Raw genomic sequence first — 19,268 nt, forward strand, 5'->3', positions numbered from 1 at the left:
ACAGTGTCTGGAGACACTTCTGGTTGTCACATCTGGGGAAGGAAGGCCGTGTTGCTGGCATCTCGTGGGCAGAGGCCAGGGGTGCTGCTAAACATCCTACAGTGCACAGTACAGGCCCGTCACCCCTAAACAAAGCAGTATCCAGCCCAAAACATTATTAAGAGTTGAGGATGACAAACCAGTGACAGATGCACTTCTTAGAGGAAATGGAAAGATCCGGGTTTCTCTTTCCATCTGTAGTATTTTGCAGTTTACACGATTGAGGATGAAAGGATAGCTATAAAATTTATTTAAATTTTACTTCCAGGCCAAATAATTGTGAACTTGGGCTTTGGAGTTAGAGAGACCCGGTTCAAATTCAGCTCTGCAGCAACTTATTACTATATGATCTTGGACAAGTTACTTAACCTATTTATAAGGCTCAGTTTTTTTCATCTTTAAATTGGGTGTAGGAATAGAACTTACCATTTTGGGTTGTCGTGGGAATTAAATTGATATAATGCATTCAAGTGTTCAGTAATTATGCCTAGCACGTGGCAAGTAATCAGATTCCAAATATTTTAAGTTTAAATATTTAAAAATCAAAAGTCTCTGTCAATTACCCAATATAAAACACCAAAGGAGAAAAAAAATCAGGCTTCATTTCTGTTACAGGATGGCTCCCAAACATGACTGATCATCAGAATCATTTTGAAGGAGGTGAGTCATGGGGACATCTGGGGGAAATGTGTTCTAGGCAGAGGGAACAGCAAGGACAAAGACCCTGAGTGGGAGCGTGCTTGGCATATTCAAGAAACAGCAAGAAGGCCCATGTGGCTAGGGGAGCTTGGGGAGATGAGATCAGAGAGGTAGGGAGAGCAGATCACTTGTTATAATCCTTAGTAGGTTTTGAACAGATCATTTTTGCTTCTGTGTTAAGAACAGACTGTAGAGGGGCAAGGGAGGAAACAGACACCATGCAGGAGGCTACCCCAAATAGTCCAAGCAAAAGACAATGGTGGCTCTGACTAGGGTACAAAGTTTCTTTATGGGATGATGAGAATGTTCTAAAATTAGATTATGATAATAGTCACACAACTCTGTAAATATACTAAAAAACTTTAAATGGGTAAACTTTATGGTATGTAAATTATATCTCAATAAAGCTGTTTAAAAAAAAGAAATGGGAAAATGGGTCTGTCCAAGGAAAAAACAAAATAATTGACAAACGATACTGAGAGCTTAGCTGAGATCGGATAACATAAATCTGCAGTGGTATCCTTTTGCATAATTGTATGGTTTCTTCCAACATAGTTACTGCTCAGTGGATGCAGTATAAAGGCAAGGATGTAAGGAAATTCAGGGTGTTCCTGAGATAGAAGTTCAGGTGATCAACCAATGAGAGGCCTCAGAAGAACACAACCTGGCCAGCACCTTGATCTTGGACTTTTAGACTCCAGAACAGTGAGAAAATAAGTTTCTGTTTTTTAAGCCACCCAGTCTGTGGTATTTTGCTGTGGCAGTCCTAACAGACTAATGCACCATCATAGTATAAAACTACTAAAAATGTCAACTGTGAAGAAAAGGGCTAGCTGCAGGCCTACAACCCATTCCCTCTCTACCAGGAATCAAGACCTCAATCGAATTTTCATTTTATTTATTTTGGCTGTGCCACGCAGCTTGCGGGGATCTTAGTTCCCTGACCAGGGATCAAAAACGGGTCCCCTGCAGTGGAGGCTTGGAGTCCTAACCACTGGACCTCCAGGGAATTCCCCAAATTTCCATTTTAAAAGTGCTAATATTTACTAGCGGAAAGAAAATGAAAAATTCTTCTCTCTCAAAAGCTTGTAGCAAGACGCACTTGGTCTATAGAGATGGCTTATTGTAAAACCTGGAATTTATGAATTTATGAGGCATGGTTGGCTGGAGAATGAGGCTCATCATTTAAATTGTGTAATTAATGAGGTATAAAAAGAGGACGATGCAAAACCAAATGACTCCCTTTGTTTATACAATGTCTCTGAAAACACTGCCCAGAAGGAAACTGTCCTTTAATTTGGAATTCAAAATGCACCGTAATGAGGGAGAAAAAGGGCATTGTGGAGCTAAGCGTGGTAATGTTGGACTTCTCCAAGAGAAGACTGTTTCACCTGTGCCTAGTGATCGCCCTGTATCCTTTAAATCATTAATCAAATTTGGTATTGGCTACGATCTATGACTGATGAGTCTGATTTGACAAACTGTTTGGGTTAACCAAGACTTTGCGTAGAAAAATTATTTTGCACTTCTTATTAACTCAGAAACATTCCTGTTTTAAGGTCTATCAATCCAATTTGATAAATGTATACTTCAGATAGAATAATTTGATAATATGAAGGATTAACAGTCATATAATTGAAATAATCTCATAAAGGGACATACATGAATTTATTTGAAACTTTATTATATAAATTTTCATTTCTTTTAAAGATTACAAAACCTGTTCTGTGACAGGAATACAAGCAATATTGTTCCAGGATTATTCATGGATACATCTGAAAGAGCTCTGATTACACATTAATAGTATGATTTGAAAACTTCCCAGATTAGATTCTTAAGTAAAACAATTTAAAGTATTCAGTGATATTTAATCCTTTACAAGCATTTCGTAATTATGGCAGCAGGGCCAAGCATCTGATGCGATTTAACCACCAATAAAAGGTACAATACATGTGAACTCATGATATGGTGCCTTGGGCTTCTGGCATGCCTTACTAGAGAGAAACTAGTATAAAGTAAAATCATATATAATAGTAGAAAAATATTTGTGATTTTTTTCTTTTTTAAAAACTGTTTAAGTAGATACCCATCCCTTTCCCACCCATGGCCAAAAATGCAAAATAATTACATCCCTTAGGTGTATACCTTCCCTTTTGCTTAGGGTAAGAGTTAAGATAAACATAATACAGGTATGTAATTTTAAGAGTTAAAAACTCATCACCCATAATCATTAAGGATGCTAAGGAATGGCAATACCTTGAAGCTTTTTTTAAAAATTAAAAAACAAAGCCTTAGATGGTAAACTACACTTAGAGAAACGCAAACCAAAACCTTTATCCTTATGCCCTTGCTTTGTATTTAAGTTCTATTTTAAGTACTTGTTTGAAAAACTCAGTATACAGTTCACTCAGTACTATAGTGATAATAGGAGTAAAGATTTTCACTTCCATTAGATATTGAACTAATCTACTCAGAGAGGACTATTATAGCGACTCTCTTCTCACATACGTTTACATACATTGTACTCAAATGGTATGTGCTCTAAAGAGGTTTTCTTGAGGTTTGCACCTCTGAACTTAGTCTCTAAATTTTCCTTTCCACTAATCTCTATTCAATGTCATATACTTTGCTAGTTGCTCTGGGAGAAGTCATGGACATTTAAACAGCTTATCATGCACTTCAAGGTTATATGGCAAAATAATGAGGAAAGTGCCTTAAGAGGTAGGAAGTAGGCTCTCATCCCAACCCTTGGTATGCCCTGGTATGAACAGTTAAAAGACTGGAATCAAAGTGGTAAATGTGAGACTGATAGTAATACAAGGCTTAAGAAAATTAAGTCGACTTAGTTACTAGAATTCTTTGCAAACAGTCACATTGGAACCAGTTACAAGTCACTCGATCACACAGAATACAGCAGTGTCAAAAATACATAAAGCGCACTGTAGATACAAATTCTTCTTGGCCATCCATATTTAGTTATTATCATTCTGTAGATTCTTCACTAGAAAAAGTGGTTAAGCGTGGCTCTGCAGAATACCACACTCCCAAGAAAGCGAGTTTCATTCCTTCATTAACTGGTCTCCACCAATGGTCACTTGGGGAGACCAGCAAAATGTAAGCAATCTGGAGGTGAAAAGAGGACTATTTTCATTAATTGAAATAAAAATGCTGAGTTAAGTCAACTTATCTGTGAATTAAATAAGGCTCAAAGTATACATCCAGTTTGTTAGTCACATGGAGTTGGACCTTTTGGAGGGACAGAACTCTAGGACTGGATTGAAACCTCCTGGTTTAAGCACCAAGGTCAGCCATGGAACCCATCATATCTGTTCGTCACAGAAAGCAGACCTTTTCTGACCATTTACATTCCTGAGATATCTGTCCTAATGCCTTCATAAATCTCAAATGCTGGATACCACCATAAGAGAGAATTCTCAATAGTAAAGAAGACTGAAAAATTTTAGCTCATTTATAAAGGCCAGGAAGTAGAGAAAATCAAAGCCATGTTGAAATGTGTATTGCCGACTTTCATGGTGATGCACATCTATACCAAGCCCCCAAATCTTGAACGCTTTTCTGCTCTCACCTGAGGCTGGACGTACCCCAGCCTCTTTCTTACCCAACCCATGCTGCCCATTCATAAAATCTTTCCTGGGCTGAGGGTACAGGGCACAGCTAACAGGCTAGCCCCACCTCCCAAGATGTCCCCTGGTCCCAACAGCAACCACTTCTTAAAAATAGTTGGGAAATGGTTGGCCCAAACCTGCTCTTTGCAGCCCACTGTGTGTGAAATGTAGAATCTCTACTGCATACACACCACACCCTCTCCAGATACTCACTAAGTGACTTTTCCCACACGTCAGTCTCCAGCCTCACAGCATCTTGATTCTGTGCCCTGTCAAAATTATTATATTTTTGGACTTTTGGGGTTGCTTGTGAATAAATGAATCCACATCAGATCTGTTAAAGTGAAGGGTCTATTGTACTTAGAAGACATATCTATAAATTAGGAGCTGAAATGACTTACTTATACGACAGCTTAAAAGGACAAAAAACTTACCTTAATTTAGCATCATCACTTGAAAGGGAAGCTAGAAAACACATGGTAGTGTGATCCATATTTTCCAGTACGTGCTTGGTAATGTTAAGTCTACCATTCTGGATATTATTGTGGATTATAAGCTAAGAGGAGGTTTGTAAAAGTGGCCTGATAGTTTAGTTCCTTCTTTCATATTGAAATATCTTTCAGATTGAAATAAAACCTCCTGGGAGAAGCCCTGGTAACCAGCAGGACTAACTGGGAAAGGGCCTCACTACCACAACTATAGGGGCCAGGAGGAACTGGACTTGGAGAAATTAATGGAAAGGTTATCCCAGCACAAGCATTACATTTAGAGCACATTGTTGGCCAAGTCTGTCTGCTCTGTCAAAGGCAATAGGAACACCAGAATCACAGATGAAATAAATTATACTCGTGAACTGCTTTTTAGGCAGAAAGCCTCCAGTTTTGTGAACATATAACTTGCTTTTCTCCAATAAAACTGGCAGCTGTACTAGGCAAAGAAGGCATTCATATACTAGTAGAGGACTGCCCCAGGAAATATATAGTTTTTGAACAGCTCAGTTTGTGGTCGAGTGATAATACGAGGGGAAGGCAGCACGGTGTTATGAGGGAAAAAAACTGAAAGGGAAGTTAAGGATTCTAGTCTTTGCTTTGGGTCTCAGGTTCTTTACCTGCAATATGAGAAAGTTGGACTAGATAATTTAAAAGCATTTACACATTTACTTCTGGTTCTAAAAGATGATGATGGGCAATACACCTAAGCACTTATGGAATAGTGTTAGTGTCAAAAATCTGAAAATGCTATCTTTTTTCTGCCTAGAGTTACATTAACATTTTAAAAGTGACAAAAATTTGGGATGACCATGGTTGGGAACACTTAATAGAGGAGAAAGGAAAACAAAGCTTTCTTTCCAGGCATTGGAAAGCAGCTGTTAATAGTTAGCATCCATATACTCAAGAATATTTAAAAACTTTCTCCATCTAGATCTTCTGAAATCCCTCCTCCTATACATTTTTTATTTAGAAGATAAACTTACATTTGCTTTCTACGCAATAATCATTTTGTGTCACTTGGGCAAAAGGCATGATAGATTTCCTCTTTCCCTTTAATTGCACAGAGGAGAAATTAAGGAATAATGAGTGGCTTCCAAGATATTTAGATAAACCATGCTTTCCTGGCTTTGTACTCTCAGGGGAAGATTTAAAGCTTCTGGCAGGAAAAAAAGAGTTCTGATGTAAATGACTTAGTACATGACTAGGAAAGATCTGTTCAGGCACATTCTTGATGAGATAAGTTAAATCACCTTTTCCTTGCTCATATGTTTTTCATATTACATATTGATGTATGCTAGGTAGCTTGGCAAAGATACAGGTAATAATGGATGCAGAAGTTTCTTTAATGATATTGTGGAAACTAACAAATTAGATGTAGATAATGAATACTCTAATCTAAGCAGATCCAGTGACCATTATGAAAAGTGATCATTTCTGAAGTTAAAGAAAGCATTATATGAAACTAACACAATACTGTAAATCAACTATACTCCAATAAACATTTTAAAAAAAAGAAAAGAAAGCATTATATGGCTATAAATCATCAGGAGGAATTCAGAAAACACTCAATGCTGAACATTCACTTAGCCTACCTCAGCTATGATTGATCAAGAATGTTTTATTCCCTAGAATAAGAAAGTTTAAGTCCAATTTCATAGAGAGGCCTGTGGCCTTTATTACATTCAAATTAGTGTTTAATATAGAGCATCTTAATGGGATAGAATTATGATTTACTTTTTTTCCCCAAAAAAGCATACTTTTCCTGCAGGTATACAAGAACAGGTATCCTGTTATTCATATGCTAAATTCTGCAATTTGATCTATTTAAACATGAAATATTCAATGGGACTTCAATGACCTGTTGCTAAATTTTCCTTCGCCAGTCTCTTCACCATGCCTCTTAAAGGCCTTTGATGTATATTGGGAAAAATCCCAAATTTATGTCAACTACTAAGAATGGATACTATTTAAGATTAAAAGTGCAAGGACTACTTCCTTAATAAAGGAAAAAAGACCCTAAGGAGTTGCAAAGTATATGGACTAACTTCACAGGTGTACTCTTGATGTCATACCACACACATATGATAACTTTCTTTACCATAACAGCTCTCTAGGTTAGCCTGCCAGAGCACCTGACTTTAAGAAACAAACGAACGGACCAGTGAAACAGACATGGGGAAAGATATGTACATTTTGGAAGTATTACATTCAACAGCTGTTCTACAATCTGGCCATTTTTAGGGCTGTCCAACAATACCGTTAATCCAGGTGAACTATTTAACCAGAATTCATAGTCAATTGATTAATAATAGATTCCAAGTTAAACAAGGCATGTATACATTAAAGAAAGCAGTACAGAAATGTACTGTATATGAACTGTTTACAAAAACATACAAAATGTTGGATGGCACAAGGGATACAGTGCTAATATAAACGGATTGTTTAAGCTAAGTGCTTAACATAAACTGTCCATCCCTATAACTAACAAAGAATATTTAAGGGACATGAAATATCTCCTATAAAAATAATGCTATGTGGTGTAGAGTACTTTATTCAGTGTATTTTTAGGTGGTATTCATATGTTCATTATTCTTCTTGTTGATTCAGTGAATATATCTTCATCATGTTTCCATTTTCAATTCAGCCGAAGCTCCAGGAAAATCTAACCTGCTAACAATCATTTAAAGCGAGAAGAGACGAAAGCGGGAGAGCAGCAGGAGCAGCAGCATTATGGGTACCAGCTGGGACAGTGTGTGCCTGCAGGTGTCTCTCAGATATGTGCTACCTGTCGCCAGAACTTGTGCTATCAGCTTACACCATGGTACCAAATATCTCACTGAGGTCACTTCACAGGGCTGTAGAGGTGATTTTTTTAATACCTCTCCGCTGAGCAAGAGTAGAGCGGCCTACTGGTTCCAAAACTGGTGACTGATTACGGTTTAAAGCAGAGTATGTAGCTGCCATGGCACCCTGAAAACAGGAAAGAAAGGTCACAAATAATGACAATGGGTAGTCACCTGTACACAGAATATGAAATGATTTTTTCCCAGATATTTTCTTCATATGCAAATTTATATAGATTTTATTAGGCTCATAATGAAAATAACCACACAGGTCAAATCCTCTGATTTAACTAAAACTGAAGAGGCCAATGTGGGAGGTTGAAATTATCGATGAGAGAGGACACAGGTGGGCTCATAACAAGCAGTCCTTACTTTTCTCAGGACTATTAAATTTGTTTTTCCTTTGCAATCCTTTACCATGAGAGTCAGCAAGGCATGCTGTTTTAGAATTTGTATTTTGCCACTGCTGACAACCTCCAAGAGTCTGCTTTGGGTTGTGCGTAAGAAAGACAGGTACAAAGAAAAGTTAGGAAATCCATAAAGTTTATCTGATTGATAAATTCAGAAATCATTCCTAAACTGGTTTTATTATGCTATTTTGGCATGCCTTGACTTTTTCTTTTCTAAATCACCCACTGTAAGAGATTCCCACGCAAGAACTGGATGCAGGTTGAGAGGCAAAGTGAAAGGGCAAGGTGCTGTGGTACGGAGAGGGCGTCTCATAATCTCTCCTGGAGGACATGTGGCACACAGTGCCCAAATGGGCTGCTCACCTTGACTAGATGCGGTGCGTCCTGTCTGTTTAGTTGGTATTGCGGCAGCTGGTCCCAGTGGACGATCCAAGGATGTCTGAGCACAAGGGCAGCAGTCAGTCTCTGATGAGGGTCCACATGAAGCATCTTTGACACCAGGTCCTACAATGGGAAAAAGAATAATAAAATAAACTTAAACCTTTGTTTTTCCATAGCACCTGATACTGTTGAGTATTCTTCCTTGGCTTCTATGACACTATTTTTTCCCACTAGCAGACCTTTGGGTGCAAAGCAATTTAGTCAATATGACAATTTGTTTAAAAAAAAGCAAAAACTTAGGTCTTTGTTTTCTCCTCCCTGAGTAACAGTAATTTTGGTGTATTACAAAGGGTAAATTTACCACATTTTATGTATCTTTAAGGACTTTGGCTCTTTTTTTCCCTCAGATATTCTGAGTTTTCTACATTTTTGTGGATTTATTTATAAGTAATTTTCAGCTACTTAAGACGTTTCTGTGCTATTGGTAATGCTGAAAAGCAGTGCATAACTGTTCAATAACAGGAATTAACTTGAGGGCTCTAAATGCTCCCCTCAAAGATTACAGAGTTATTTTTATTTTTTTTCTACTTCCCAATTTTGTGGGTATTCACCGTATTACATTATACTTGCAATCACAGGTCTTAACTGGACAAATTAGCAAACGTTATTAGTAATCACATGGCATTCATAAGATAGGCTGTGAGCTGGATGCAATTTTTTGTGCTCTATTTGTATCTCATCCTCACCTGCCTTGCACTCAAAAAAGCATAATAAAATGCAAGTGAATGAGAACCAAATTATAAAAATTATAGAGATAACCTCGACTTGCTTTAACTTATTAAAAAAAGCAGGCAGTATGTAAACTCTGATACTTTCTACGGTAACATTACTTGATATGCTTGACAACCGATCGTGACAAAGTTTTTGGTGGACTCCAATGGATAAGAACTACTACTTCACAGAGTGACCTTGAAAAAGGAAAATCTGATCACTACAATGCTTAGTATTTTTCAACAGTTCCCCAATACTTAGAGTAAACTCCAAATCTTGAGCATGATCAACAAAGCCTTCCATAATTGGGGTTCATCGGCTACCCTCTCACGTGTACCTGGTACTAGTCATACCAAACTCCTTGCACTGCCCTGGAGGCATTCTGCCATTCCCATTCCATCAGGACCACGCATGGGCTGATCCCTCAGCCTGGGATGGACTACGTCCTTCTGCTTCCCAAAGCTGCGTGGCGAATCCCTTCATTGCTTCTGGAAAGCTTTCCCTGAAATTTTTCTGATCAAGCATCATCTGTGAACTTCTTTAGCATACAAAACAGAGCATTGTAACAGCACATGTGACACTGTACTGTATATTTTTGGCTATCTCCCAACTAGACTGTGAGCTCTCTGAGATCAGGAATTCCATCTGAGTCACATCTTTTATCCCTGGAGTCTTCACTTATGAAGCACATTGTAGGTGCTCAATACATGAATTAAAAAGTAAACAAGGGGCTTCCCTGGTGGCGCAGTGGTTGAGAGTCCGCCTGCCGATGCAGGGGACACGGGTTCGTGTCCCGGTCCGGGAAGATCCCACATGCCGCGGAGCGGCTGGGCCCGTGAGCCATGGCGACTGAACCTGCGCATCTGGAGCCTGTGCTCCGTAACGGGAGAGGCCACAACAGTGAGAGGCCTGCGTACCGCAAAAAAAAAAAAAGTAAACAAGTACCCAGGAAAATAAATTATCTGGTTTAAAAAATTTTATTGTTAAACAAGGGGAAAGGCTAACCTATCACTTTAAATACAGTTACAAAACTAAGTATTATCTACACAGGCATTAAGCTGGTCAACTGAGGCTTCATCTCTATGCCAAAAGTATCTATAAAAATTTCTGACATACCCTATTTACTAATGCAATCACCTCAACTCAAGCACCCACCTCTAAGCAAAATGAGCCAGCACTTTTTACCAATATGTATCTTCCTCATCTCCTCTATGTTTTCCTTATTTTGAAATGAAAAACTTTGCTCTTCTTTTTAAAGAAGAATTTTCTCTAAATAAAGTGAAACTAAAAAAAAAAAAAAAAAGTGAAACTAGAGCAGGGTTAGAAAGCAAATCAGCGTTATTCAGGGGATGGCAGGTCTTCCAGCGAGAAAGGCTTTCCAAATAGATTTCAAGCAGACATATAAAACTAAATTACTGTCTACTGTGAAGAAGATTGACCCTTTTCTTCATAATATGGACCAAAAATAGAAAATGGTGTAGTTATTCTAGGGAACAAGGGCTTTGGAATCAGCTATTTATTTTTGAGCATCCACATGTGCCTGGTGTATAACTGAGGATAAGTTCACACTAAAATTCTGGGCCTTGGTTTCCTACTGTGAAATGGTGATACTACCACCTATTTTACAGGGTTGTTAAGAGGATTAAATGGGATAATTTAGGTAAAGTGCAGTGTGAGGCACAGAGGAGACACACAAATCATGAAGACCACCACCATTATTATTCATCATGTTCATCAGTAAGAAGTAGTTTGAGATATATAGATAATAAAGCCAAACCAATATATTCTGGGAAAGAAACAAAATTAGTTGTCAATTTTTGAGTTTGAGTTATTTGGTAACATCATTTCAATACAACTTTATAAACAAGTTTCTAACTGATATTATTTTTTCTCACTAGGGATTATGAAAAATTATTTTCTCAAAAGCTTTTAATAGGAAGCCATACTTACCTTTGCTGTGTCTGAAACAGAATTCCAGTAGCCACCACTGAGTGAGAATTTTCCACTTCCTATCCGTGCCAATATTTCCTCTGGTGTATCATCAGGGCCATTTGCAAATGGAGTGTAACTAATTTATAATAGAATTAAAATGCTAATGAATAAAACTTCTTTTTTGGTTGGTAATTTTTATATTTATTTGCAGTAACCAAAAGTACTCTAAGTAGTTCATTTAATGTAATACTTTATTAAAACCTACTAAAGTAAAAAAATAACAACATGAAGCTTCATAAAGCACCAGGTCAAGATATAAGTTATGAAATATTAATTTAGATTTAATACACAATAATATAAATAAGATATGACACATTATAGAATAAAATATTTAAAAGAGTATATGGGGCTTCCCTGGTGGCGCAGTGGTTGGGGGTCCGCCTGCTGATGCAGGGGACGCGGGTTCGTGCCCTGGCCCGGGAGGATCCCACATGCCACGGAGCGGCTGGGCCCGTAAGCCATGGCCGCTGAGCCTGCACGTCCAGAGCCTGTGCTCCGCAACGGGGGAGGCCACGGCAGTGAGAGGCCCGCGTACCGCAAAAAAACCCCAAAAAAACAGTATATGTTTATGACATAACTAGACTACAAAAAAGATATGGAAAAAAATCAACTTATGACCTCAAGACATTAATAACACTACACTACAGAAAACAGTAATGATATAGCTATAAATATGAGAGAGAGAGAGGGAGATAGGATTGTATTATTAAACAAGATGAGAAAATATGGAAGGAAAGATATTACAACATAGAGATTGAAAAAATAAACCTAGATAATTTAAACAAAATATTGATAAATAAATGCTTACAACATATGGTACATACTCACCCAGTGAGCATTGTATAGAGGAGGACACCAAGACTCCATATATCACAAGCTGCATCATAGCCTTGTCGTTTTAAAACCTAGAAAAAGTAAAAATTAGTATTAACACACTGCTGTTTATTATATAGATTTGGACAGGCTGTGAACTGAATTATATCTCCTAAATCAATGCACACAAGAAAAACAGAACATGATTAACAAACAAGGCAATATAGTAATCCTATTCTAGAACCTTCTACTACTAATAATTCATATACATAAATTTAATTTTTTTTTGGCATTTTAAATCTTTTTTTTAAAAGTTATTTTATTTTATTTATTTTATTTTTGGCTGCATTGGGTCTTCGTTGCTGCAAGCGGGCTTTTCTCTGGTTGCGGCGAGCGGGGGCTACTCTTTGTTGTGGTGTGCAGGCTTCTCATTGTGGTGGTTTCTCTTGTTGGGAGCACGGGCTCTAGGCGCGTGGGCTTCAGTAGTTGTGGTACACGGGGCTCAGTAGTTGTGGCTCGCGGGCTCTAGAGCTCAGGCTCGGTAGTTGTGGCGCACAGGCTTAGTTGCTCCGCGGCATGTGGGATCTTCCCGGACCAGGGCTCGAACCCATGTCCCCTGCATTGGCAGGCGAATTCCTAACCACTGTGTCACCAGGGAAGCCCCCGGCATTTTAAAGCTTAAAACTTTATTTCCTTCTCGGTGAACTAACAACTGCTTGGGACTCTGGCCATGGACCTATGTCAGACACGTTCATAGGTGAGAATTGTATAAATTTAAATTTTGATATTCAAATTAATTTACTGAATGCTGCTGTGGCACACAGTGGACTATAAAAATAAATTGAAGGTAAATTTCTTATTTAAATGTATTTATATTTTGTATGGGGCTGCAGAAACGATTAACATAAAACAATTAAGAAAACATATAACTAAGTATAAATGGTATAGTGCAAAACTGTTCTTTTATATATATATATAATTTGATTTACTCAAGCATTTAATAATCACCAACTATTATCAGGCATAAACTGTGACAAATACATTGTGACCACCTAGAGGGGTGGGACAGGGAGGGTGGGAGGGAGACGCAAGAGGGAGGAGATATGGGGATATATGTATATGTATAGCTGATTCACTTTGTTATAAAGCAGAAACTAACAAACCATGGTAAAGCAATTATACTTCAATAAGGAAAAAAAACTGTGACAAATACAAAACAATGGTTTTCCTTAAGAAAATCAGAATCTGGCAAAGGAAATAAACATATACATAGTTAACAATTCAACATGATAAGTATTCTAACAAAACTATATGTGTAAAGGATATGAGTACAAAGATGAGGAAGCAATTCATTCTTGATATGGGGAGAGAGGGAAAGCTAGGAGCAGCCTGCTTGTATTGGGCCCATAAGTAAGAATTCAGGAGGCAAAGTGAAGAGGTGGGGGAGGGCAGAGGACACTCAAAGGGCAGAGGCAAGAGAGCAGAGCCTGCTTAGTGCCAGGCAAGTTCAGTGTGGCCAGATTTCCAGACAGGGGATACTAGAGAGACTGAAGGGCTTTTTAAATTATTTATTTATTTGGCTGCGCCACACAGCTTGCGGGATCTTAGTTCCCCGACTAGGGATCAAACCTGGGCCCCAGCAGTGAAAGTGCTGAGTCCTAACCACTGGACCGCTAGGGAGTTCACTGAAGAGCTTTTTATAAAAAGCTTGTTAAGTAATCTAGATTTTTTTCCCTGCAGGCAATCAGATGTTATTGAAGCATTAAAGAGGAAAATAAAATAAGTGGATGTGTATACCAGAAAGATAACTCAAGGCATAGAGGAAATGCTGGCAAGAAGAGAGAATGGAGACAGGCCACCTCACAGGAGGCAATTTGTAAGGCAGGACATGAAGGGGAAGACATAAAGATAAAATGGGAAGGACTTAGTAAAAGATTGGATGTATAGGGCTTCCCTGGTGGTGCAGTGGTTAAGAATCTGCCTGCCAATGCAGGGGACACGGGTTTGAGCCCTGGTCCAGGAAGATCCCACATGCCACGGAGCAACTAAGCCCATGTGCCACACCACAACTACCGAGCCTATGCTCTAGAGCCCGCGAGCCACAACTACTGAGCCCATGTGCCACAAATACTAAGCCTGCACTCTAGAGCCCATGCACAAGAGGAGCCACTGCAATGAGAAGCTCGTGCACCGCAACGAAGAGTAGCCCCCGCTCTCCACAACTAGAGAAAGCCCGCTTGCAGCAACGAAGGCCCAATGCAGCCAAAAATAAGTAAATAAAATAAATTTTTTTAAAAAGAAAAGCATTAAAAAATATATCTTACTGTATGTTATACGGCAAGATAAAATTTAAAAAAAAAGATTGGATGTATGGGGTAAGGGAAAAGGGGTCTACAATATTTAGGAATCAGAATGGAAAGGATTTGGCAACAGACTAAATGTGGAGAAATAACAGAGAAGGAAGATTTCAGGAGGACTTTAAAGTTTTAACCCAGATGACTAAATGGTAAAGAGGAGACAAAGAGTTAAAGAGGTCTAAGGACAGTATGATCACTGAAGATTTCCTGAAGGAGAATTTAGAGGCAGGGTCTAAAGCAAAAAACATTCCAAAAACCATTCCAGTGTGCCAAGGCATAAAAGCTACATGGTGATTTCAAGAAGCAGACTGCTTATATGAAGCAGGAAACAATCATGAGGAAAAATTAGATGGCTGGATTAGGGGGCCACGCTTGGACACCAATGTGTGTCAGAGGCTGTGGATATGTGGACAAAGAAGAAAAGAATCTGTCCCTCATCAGTTCTAGTATCTCTGGGAGAACAGACTCAAATAATCTTTAAAAAATATTTTTCTATCTAAAAAGTAACAAAATTACAAAAAGTTTGGAAAACAGAGGGGGGATCCAACTATCTTAACATTATCAACTATTACAATTTTTGTGAAATATCTAGCACATGGTAAAAGCATAGACTTTGCAGCCAGGTTGCCTGGGCTCAGATCTAGATCTGACCACAGGCAAATGACATCACCCCCTCACTGTGCACCTGGTTTCCTATAAAATGCAAATAAAAGTACTCACCTCACATAAGTTATAATGAGAATGAATTATTATATATAAATTATATCTCTGAGGATGAAATCCGTTAATACATGTGACTGGCACATAAGCCCTATATTAGGATTAACTATTGTAGTTACAATTTTTTACACAGTGATAATCAAAAGGCAAGAAATTTTGAGGGCAAAGCAGTGGATTTTAGAGTTGCTACAGTGGGGAACTGCAATTTCTTAGGAAAAGAAGCAACCTGATCAAAGCAGTGCTTGAAGAAGACTTCAGCAGCTTTGTAGCTTCTTTGTGGACTGATCACAGAACGACAAAAGGAAGCAACGCGCACCTAGGCTGCGGCAGTCATCTGGGGGTGTGGTGAGGGAAGCAGGGGCTAGGATGGCAGTTCTGTGAACAGAAGAGCCCCGAACCGGTTGCAGGGGATAAAAGAGATGGTACCTGGTTATACAGCTAAAGACAAGAAGAGCCCATGGTGTTTTAGCCTTAGAAATACAAGGAAGATGGTGACAAAACCAGGAAATTCGAAGGGTGTTAGGAAAGGGGAAGAATAAGCTAGTTTCCATTTAACTCCATGCACTGACAAGCACGGAAGTGTCAGTGATAGTAGTTAGCTATAGATGTGTGATTATGCAGAAAGACAGAAGTCAGAGCGGGAAAAGCATTATAGGTAGTACTGGATTGATGACAGGATGAACTACCAACAGAAGAAAAGGGGCTGACATTTTATTCTAATTATTTGCTCAGTAACTAACTCTTCAATTAAACAACTATTAACTATTCTATATTAAACACAGTAAATGAGTTTTTAAATATACTGAAATATTGCAAGCAAACTCTTTCGCAATTACCTCTGGTGCAACAAAATTTGCAGTATAACAAGGAGTCATGAGAAGACCATTTTCTGCTCTTAGCTGTTTGGCAAAGCCAAAATCACAAATTCGAATAGATTCTGGATTGCCAGATTCATCCACATAAAGAATGTTGCTAGGTTTCAAGTCTCTGTGAACCACCTAATTGAAATACAAATTAAAGAGGTGCATTAATGATACATTTCCATTATGGAAAATTATTTATTCACAAACTGTCAAGCAATGCACTTAACAAGATGATGGGTACCAACCTTTACATTATCCCAACATTATAAAATGCTGACAGTGTAATATAACTGCAACACAGAACTGGGGCAAGGAGAGGAGGAAGAAAGAACAGTACTTACCTTCCCCCTCTTTGTCCAATTAAGTAAGCGGATTAAGGAAAAATGCAAATAGCAGTAATATCTGTCTCCAGGTTATTCATCGTTCAACAAATATTTATGGAATGTGTATCATGTACCAGGGTATTATACAAGGAGCTGCAGATACTTTGGTGAACAAGACCTGTAAGATCCTTGCCTTTATATGCTAGGAACTTAGTAGTAAGGGAGGCAGAGAATAAATAGGTGAGAGATGGGGCATAACTCGGGCGGGGCAGGAAGGGTCTCTAGAGGAGGTAACAACTGATCCAACATCTGAAGAACAGAATGAACAAGCCAGAAGAGTGGGGGTAGTCATTCTAAGTAGAGGGAATGGCGTGTACAAGGGATGAATACAACAAACATATACAGACAGGCTCAATGGAACCGGCATGGGTTTTAGGAGTAAAAAGGAAAAAAAACTCCCAGATTTACGTAAGTACTGCCTACTTGATATCCAAGTAACAAAGTCACAAACACAAAAAGATACCATTCCTTTAGAGTTTGTATTACTTTCCCCCTTTAATCACCTACTTGAATACTTCTTTTATCATAAGCCTCTCTGACACTCCTTATTAGACTTATGTGTTTCCTCCATCACCAAATTCTGAGTCTATGTTCTAATCAATAACCTCAGTTTTAGGTCCTAACATCCGGAACACTATTTCTCCAGAACATTTTAATAACTAATTACTGCTGAGGCACTGAGAAAAGAACATAGAAGAGTTAGATGACTGCAAACTCACAAATTCTTCAGTGAAAACTGAGTTCTACCAATTTCCAATCCCAGTACTAGGCAAATCTTGAGCAGCTACAAGTCAAGAAGCTCTAGAATTAAATTAACACATTTCATTTGTTAGCTTCTAGGGGCAAAGAAAACGAGAATAACGTACTGAAAATAAACTCCTTAAGAAGAGATCTCTTATTCTTTTCTTGCTTCCCATTCCTCTTCACTCCTCTGCTGTCCTCCTTTCCTTCCTCCCCTCATCTCTCCTTTGTTCCCCTTCCCTCCCAGACTTCTCTTCTTTTAAAAATATGATTTTTTTTTTGCCACTTACTAAAAATCTATATGCAGGAAGAAAGGAGGAAAGCATCCACCATCCAGAAACCAGGTGGCTATTTGGCCTCATCTGTTTGAAGGATTTCCTTTTATAAGTGAATACAACCCATGACTCTCTGGTTCACTTCTAAACTCGAAATGGGCCCAGTTCTCAAAAGTACACAGTGGCCTAGCAAAAACGGTGCTACATCTTCCAGGTCACAAACTCTCACTCACTTCTTGGGAAGCATAAAAATTTAATGTTTATAAACAAGCTAAAATTTCAAAGTAGAACTTCAAGCTCATGACATGTACACACTGCTATATTTAAAATGGATAACCAACAAGGACCTACTATATAACACAGGGAACTCTGCTCAGTATTATATAACAACCTAAATGGGAAAAAAAATTTGAAAAAGAACAGATACATTTATATGTATAACTGAATCACTTTGCTGTACACCTGAAACTCTCACAACATTGTTAATCAACTATACTGCAATATAAAATAAAAAGTTAAAAAATTAAATTAAATTAAAAAAAGAAGGAAACAAAAACGAATTTCAAGCTCAATGGGAGAAGTCTACATAGAGGAAGAACAGTAGGATAATTAAGCTAATATATTTTTCATTACAGGCATAAACTAACTTCTACCTTTGTAATTTCAGCTCAAACATTAAGAAAGAAAAGGTAAGAAAAAGAGTATTTGGTATTTTATACCAAATTTTATAAGATATTATACATATATGTGTGTGTGTGTGTGTGTGTGTATATATGTAAAACGTTAAAAAGACTTACCCCTTGTGCGTGAAGATATTCAACAGTTTTGGTTATAGTAAACAGGACAGCACTGGCCTCTCGTTCAGAGAAAAATTTCTGTCTAAGTATTTTATCCAGCAATTCACCCCCTTTCATAAGTTCTGTCACTACATACACATATTTTCCATCATCATATACCTGTAACATTTAACAGCAAAATGTAAAAAATTATGTGAAGCTTTACATGTGTTCAGCACACAGTTTGGCATAGTAAAAGAGAAATTAAAACTCACTTTATATACAAGGAAAATTTTACTTATCACAACCAATGAAGGATATAAAATTTGCAAACAATTTTATACACATAAAGATATTAAAATAGGAATTGATGAGACTGAATGTCAGAAAAATAACCTTTAGTTTCCTTCCGTGAACCTTAACTCATGGCAATCAAAATAAGTATGGGTATGGTATCCGAAGGGGCACTGAACTTCTGCTCTTAGGGTGTGTTCCTCTTGATCTTTCTACCTACTAATGATGAGAGGGACTGGTAGAAAGACATGCTGCTGTGATTTTCCTGGAACTTCTGCAACTGCAGAACTTCTGTATTTATACAAACAGTACAAAGAATTATTCTGGTTTTGATTAAATCGAAAGACAAGCTGTGGCAAGAACTAAGTAGGAAGATTAAGTAGCAAAGAGAAATTCCATTCAACCACGCAGAAGCATACCAATTTACTCCTAATGTCGAAAAAGAAAGCTCACTGTAATTTTGGATTTGTACTCTAGGCACTCCCAAACTGAAATAACCCTCTCCTTAAACTTCAGGCCCTTTTATTCCCCTCTTCTCATAGAGTTACTGCACACCTTTGCTTAGCTCCCTAACAGGTACCATGTATTAGGGCCCCAAATATGGAGAAAACAAGGTACCTGCCCTCAAAGTTTTTATTCTAGTAGGGAGAAACAGACATAGAAATAAGAGTTTAAAAAAATGTTGGAGATGCTGTAACAAAAGTGGGGATAATTTTAGAGACTTTGGAATTTGAAATGAAGGAAGGAGCAAAGATGTAAAAAATAGCAACAGCTTAGGGAGTTCCCCAGGTAAG

At 38.1% G+C, this 19,268-nt stretch overlaps 1 protein-coding gene across 5 annotated transcripts in view; it reads right to left on the reverse strand.

Annotated features, from left to right (window-relative positions):
* Positions 1-2,401: 2,401 nt before the first annotated feature.
* Positions 2,402-19,268, reverse strand: part of RPS6KA3 (ribosomal protein S6 kinase A3) — a 110,135-nt gene continuing 93,268 nt past the window's right edge. For all 5 annotated transcript variants that reach the window (XM_082680774.1, XM_082680777.1, XM_082680776.1 and 2 more), the window contains 6 exons: positions 18,202-18,360; positions 15,979-16,140; positions 12,081-12,157; positions 11,211-11,328; positions 8,472-8,612; positions 2,402-7,825 (listed from right to left, as the gene is read on the reverse strand). In XM_082680774.1, coding sequence (XP_082536900.1) covers positions 7,703-7,825; positions 8,472-8,612; positions 11,211-11,328; positions 12,081-12,157; positions 15,979-16,140; positions 18,202-18,360 — 780 coding nt within the window. In that variant the 3' untranslated portion in view covers positions 2,402-7,702. The remainder of the gene's footprint in view (positions 7,826-8,471; positions 8,613-11,210; positions 11,329-12,080; positions 12,158-15,978; positions 16,141-18,201; positions 18,361-19,268) is intronic.

This window comes from Grampus griseus (assembly GCF_964374135.1).
Source record: "Grampus griseus genome assembly, chromosome: X".
NCBI classification, from domain to species: Eukaryota; Metazoa; Chordata; class Mammalia; order Artiodactyla; family Delphinidae; genus Grampus; species Grampus griseus.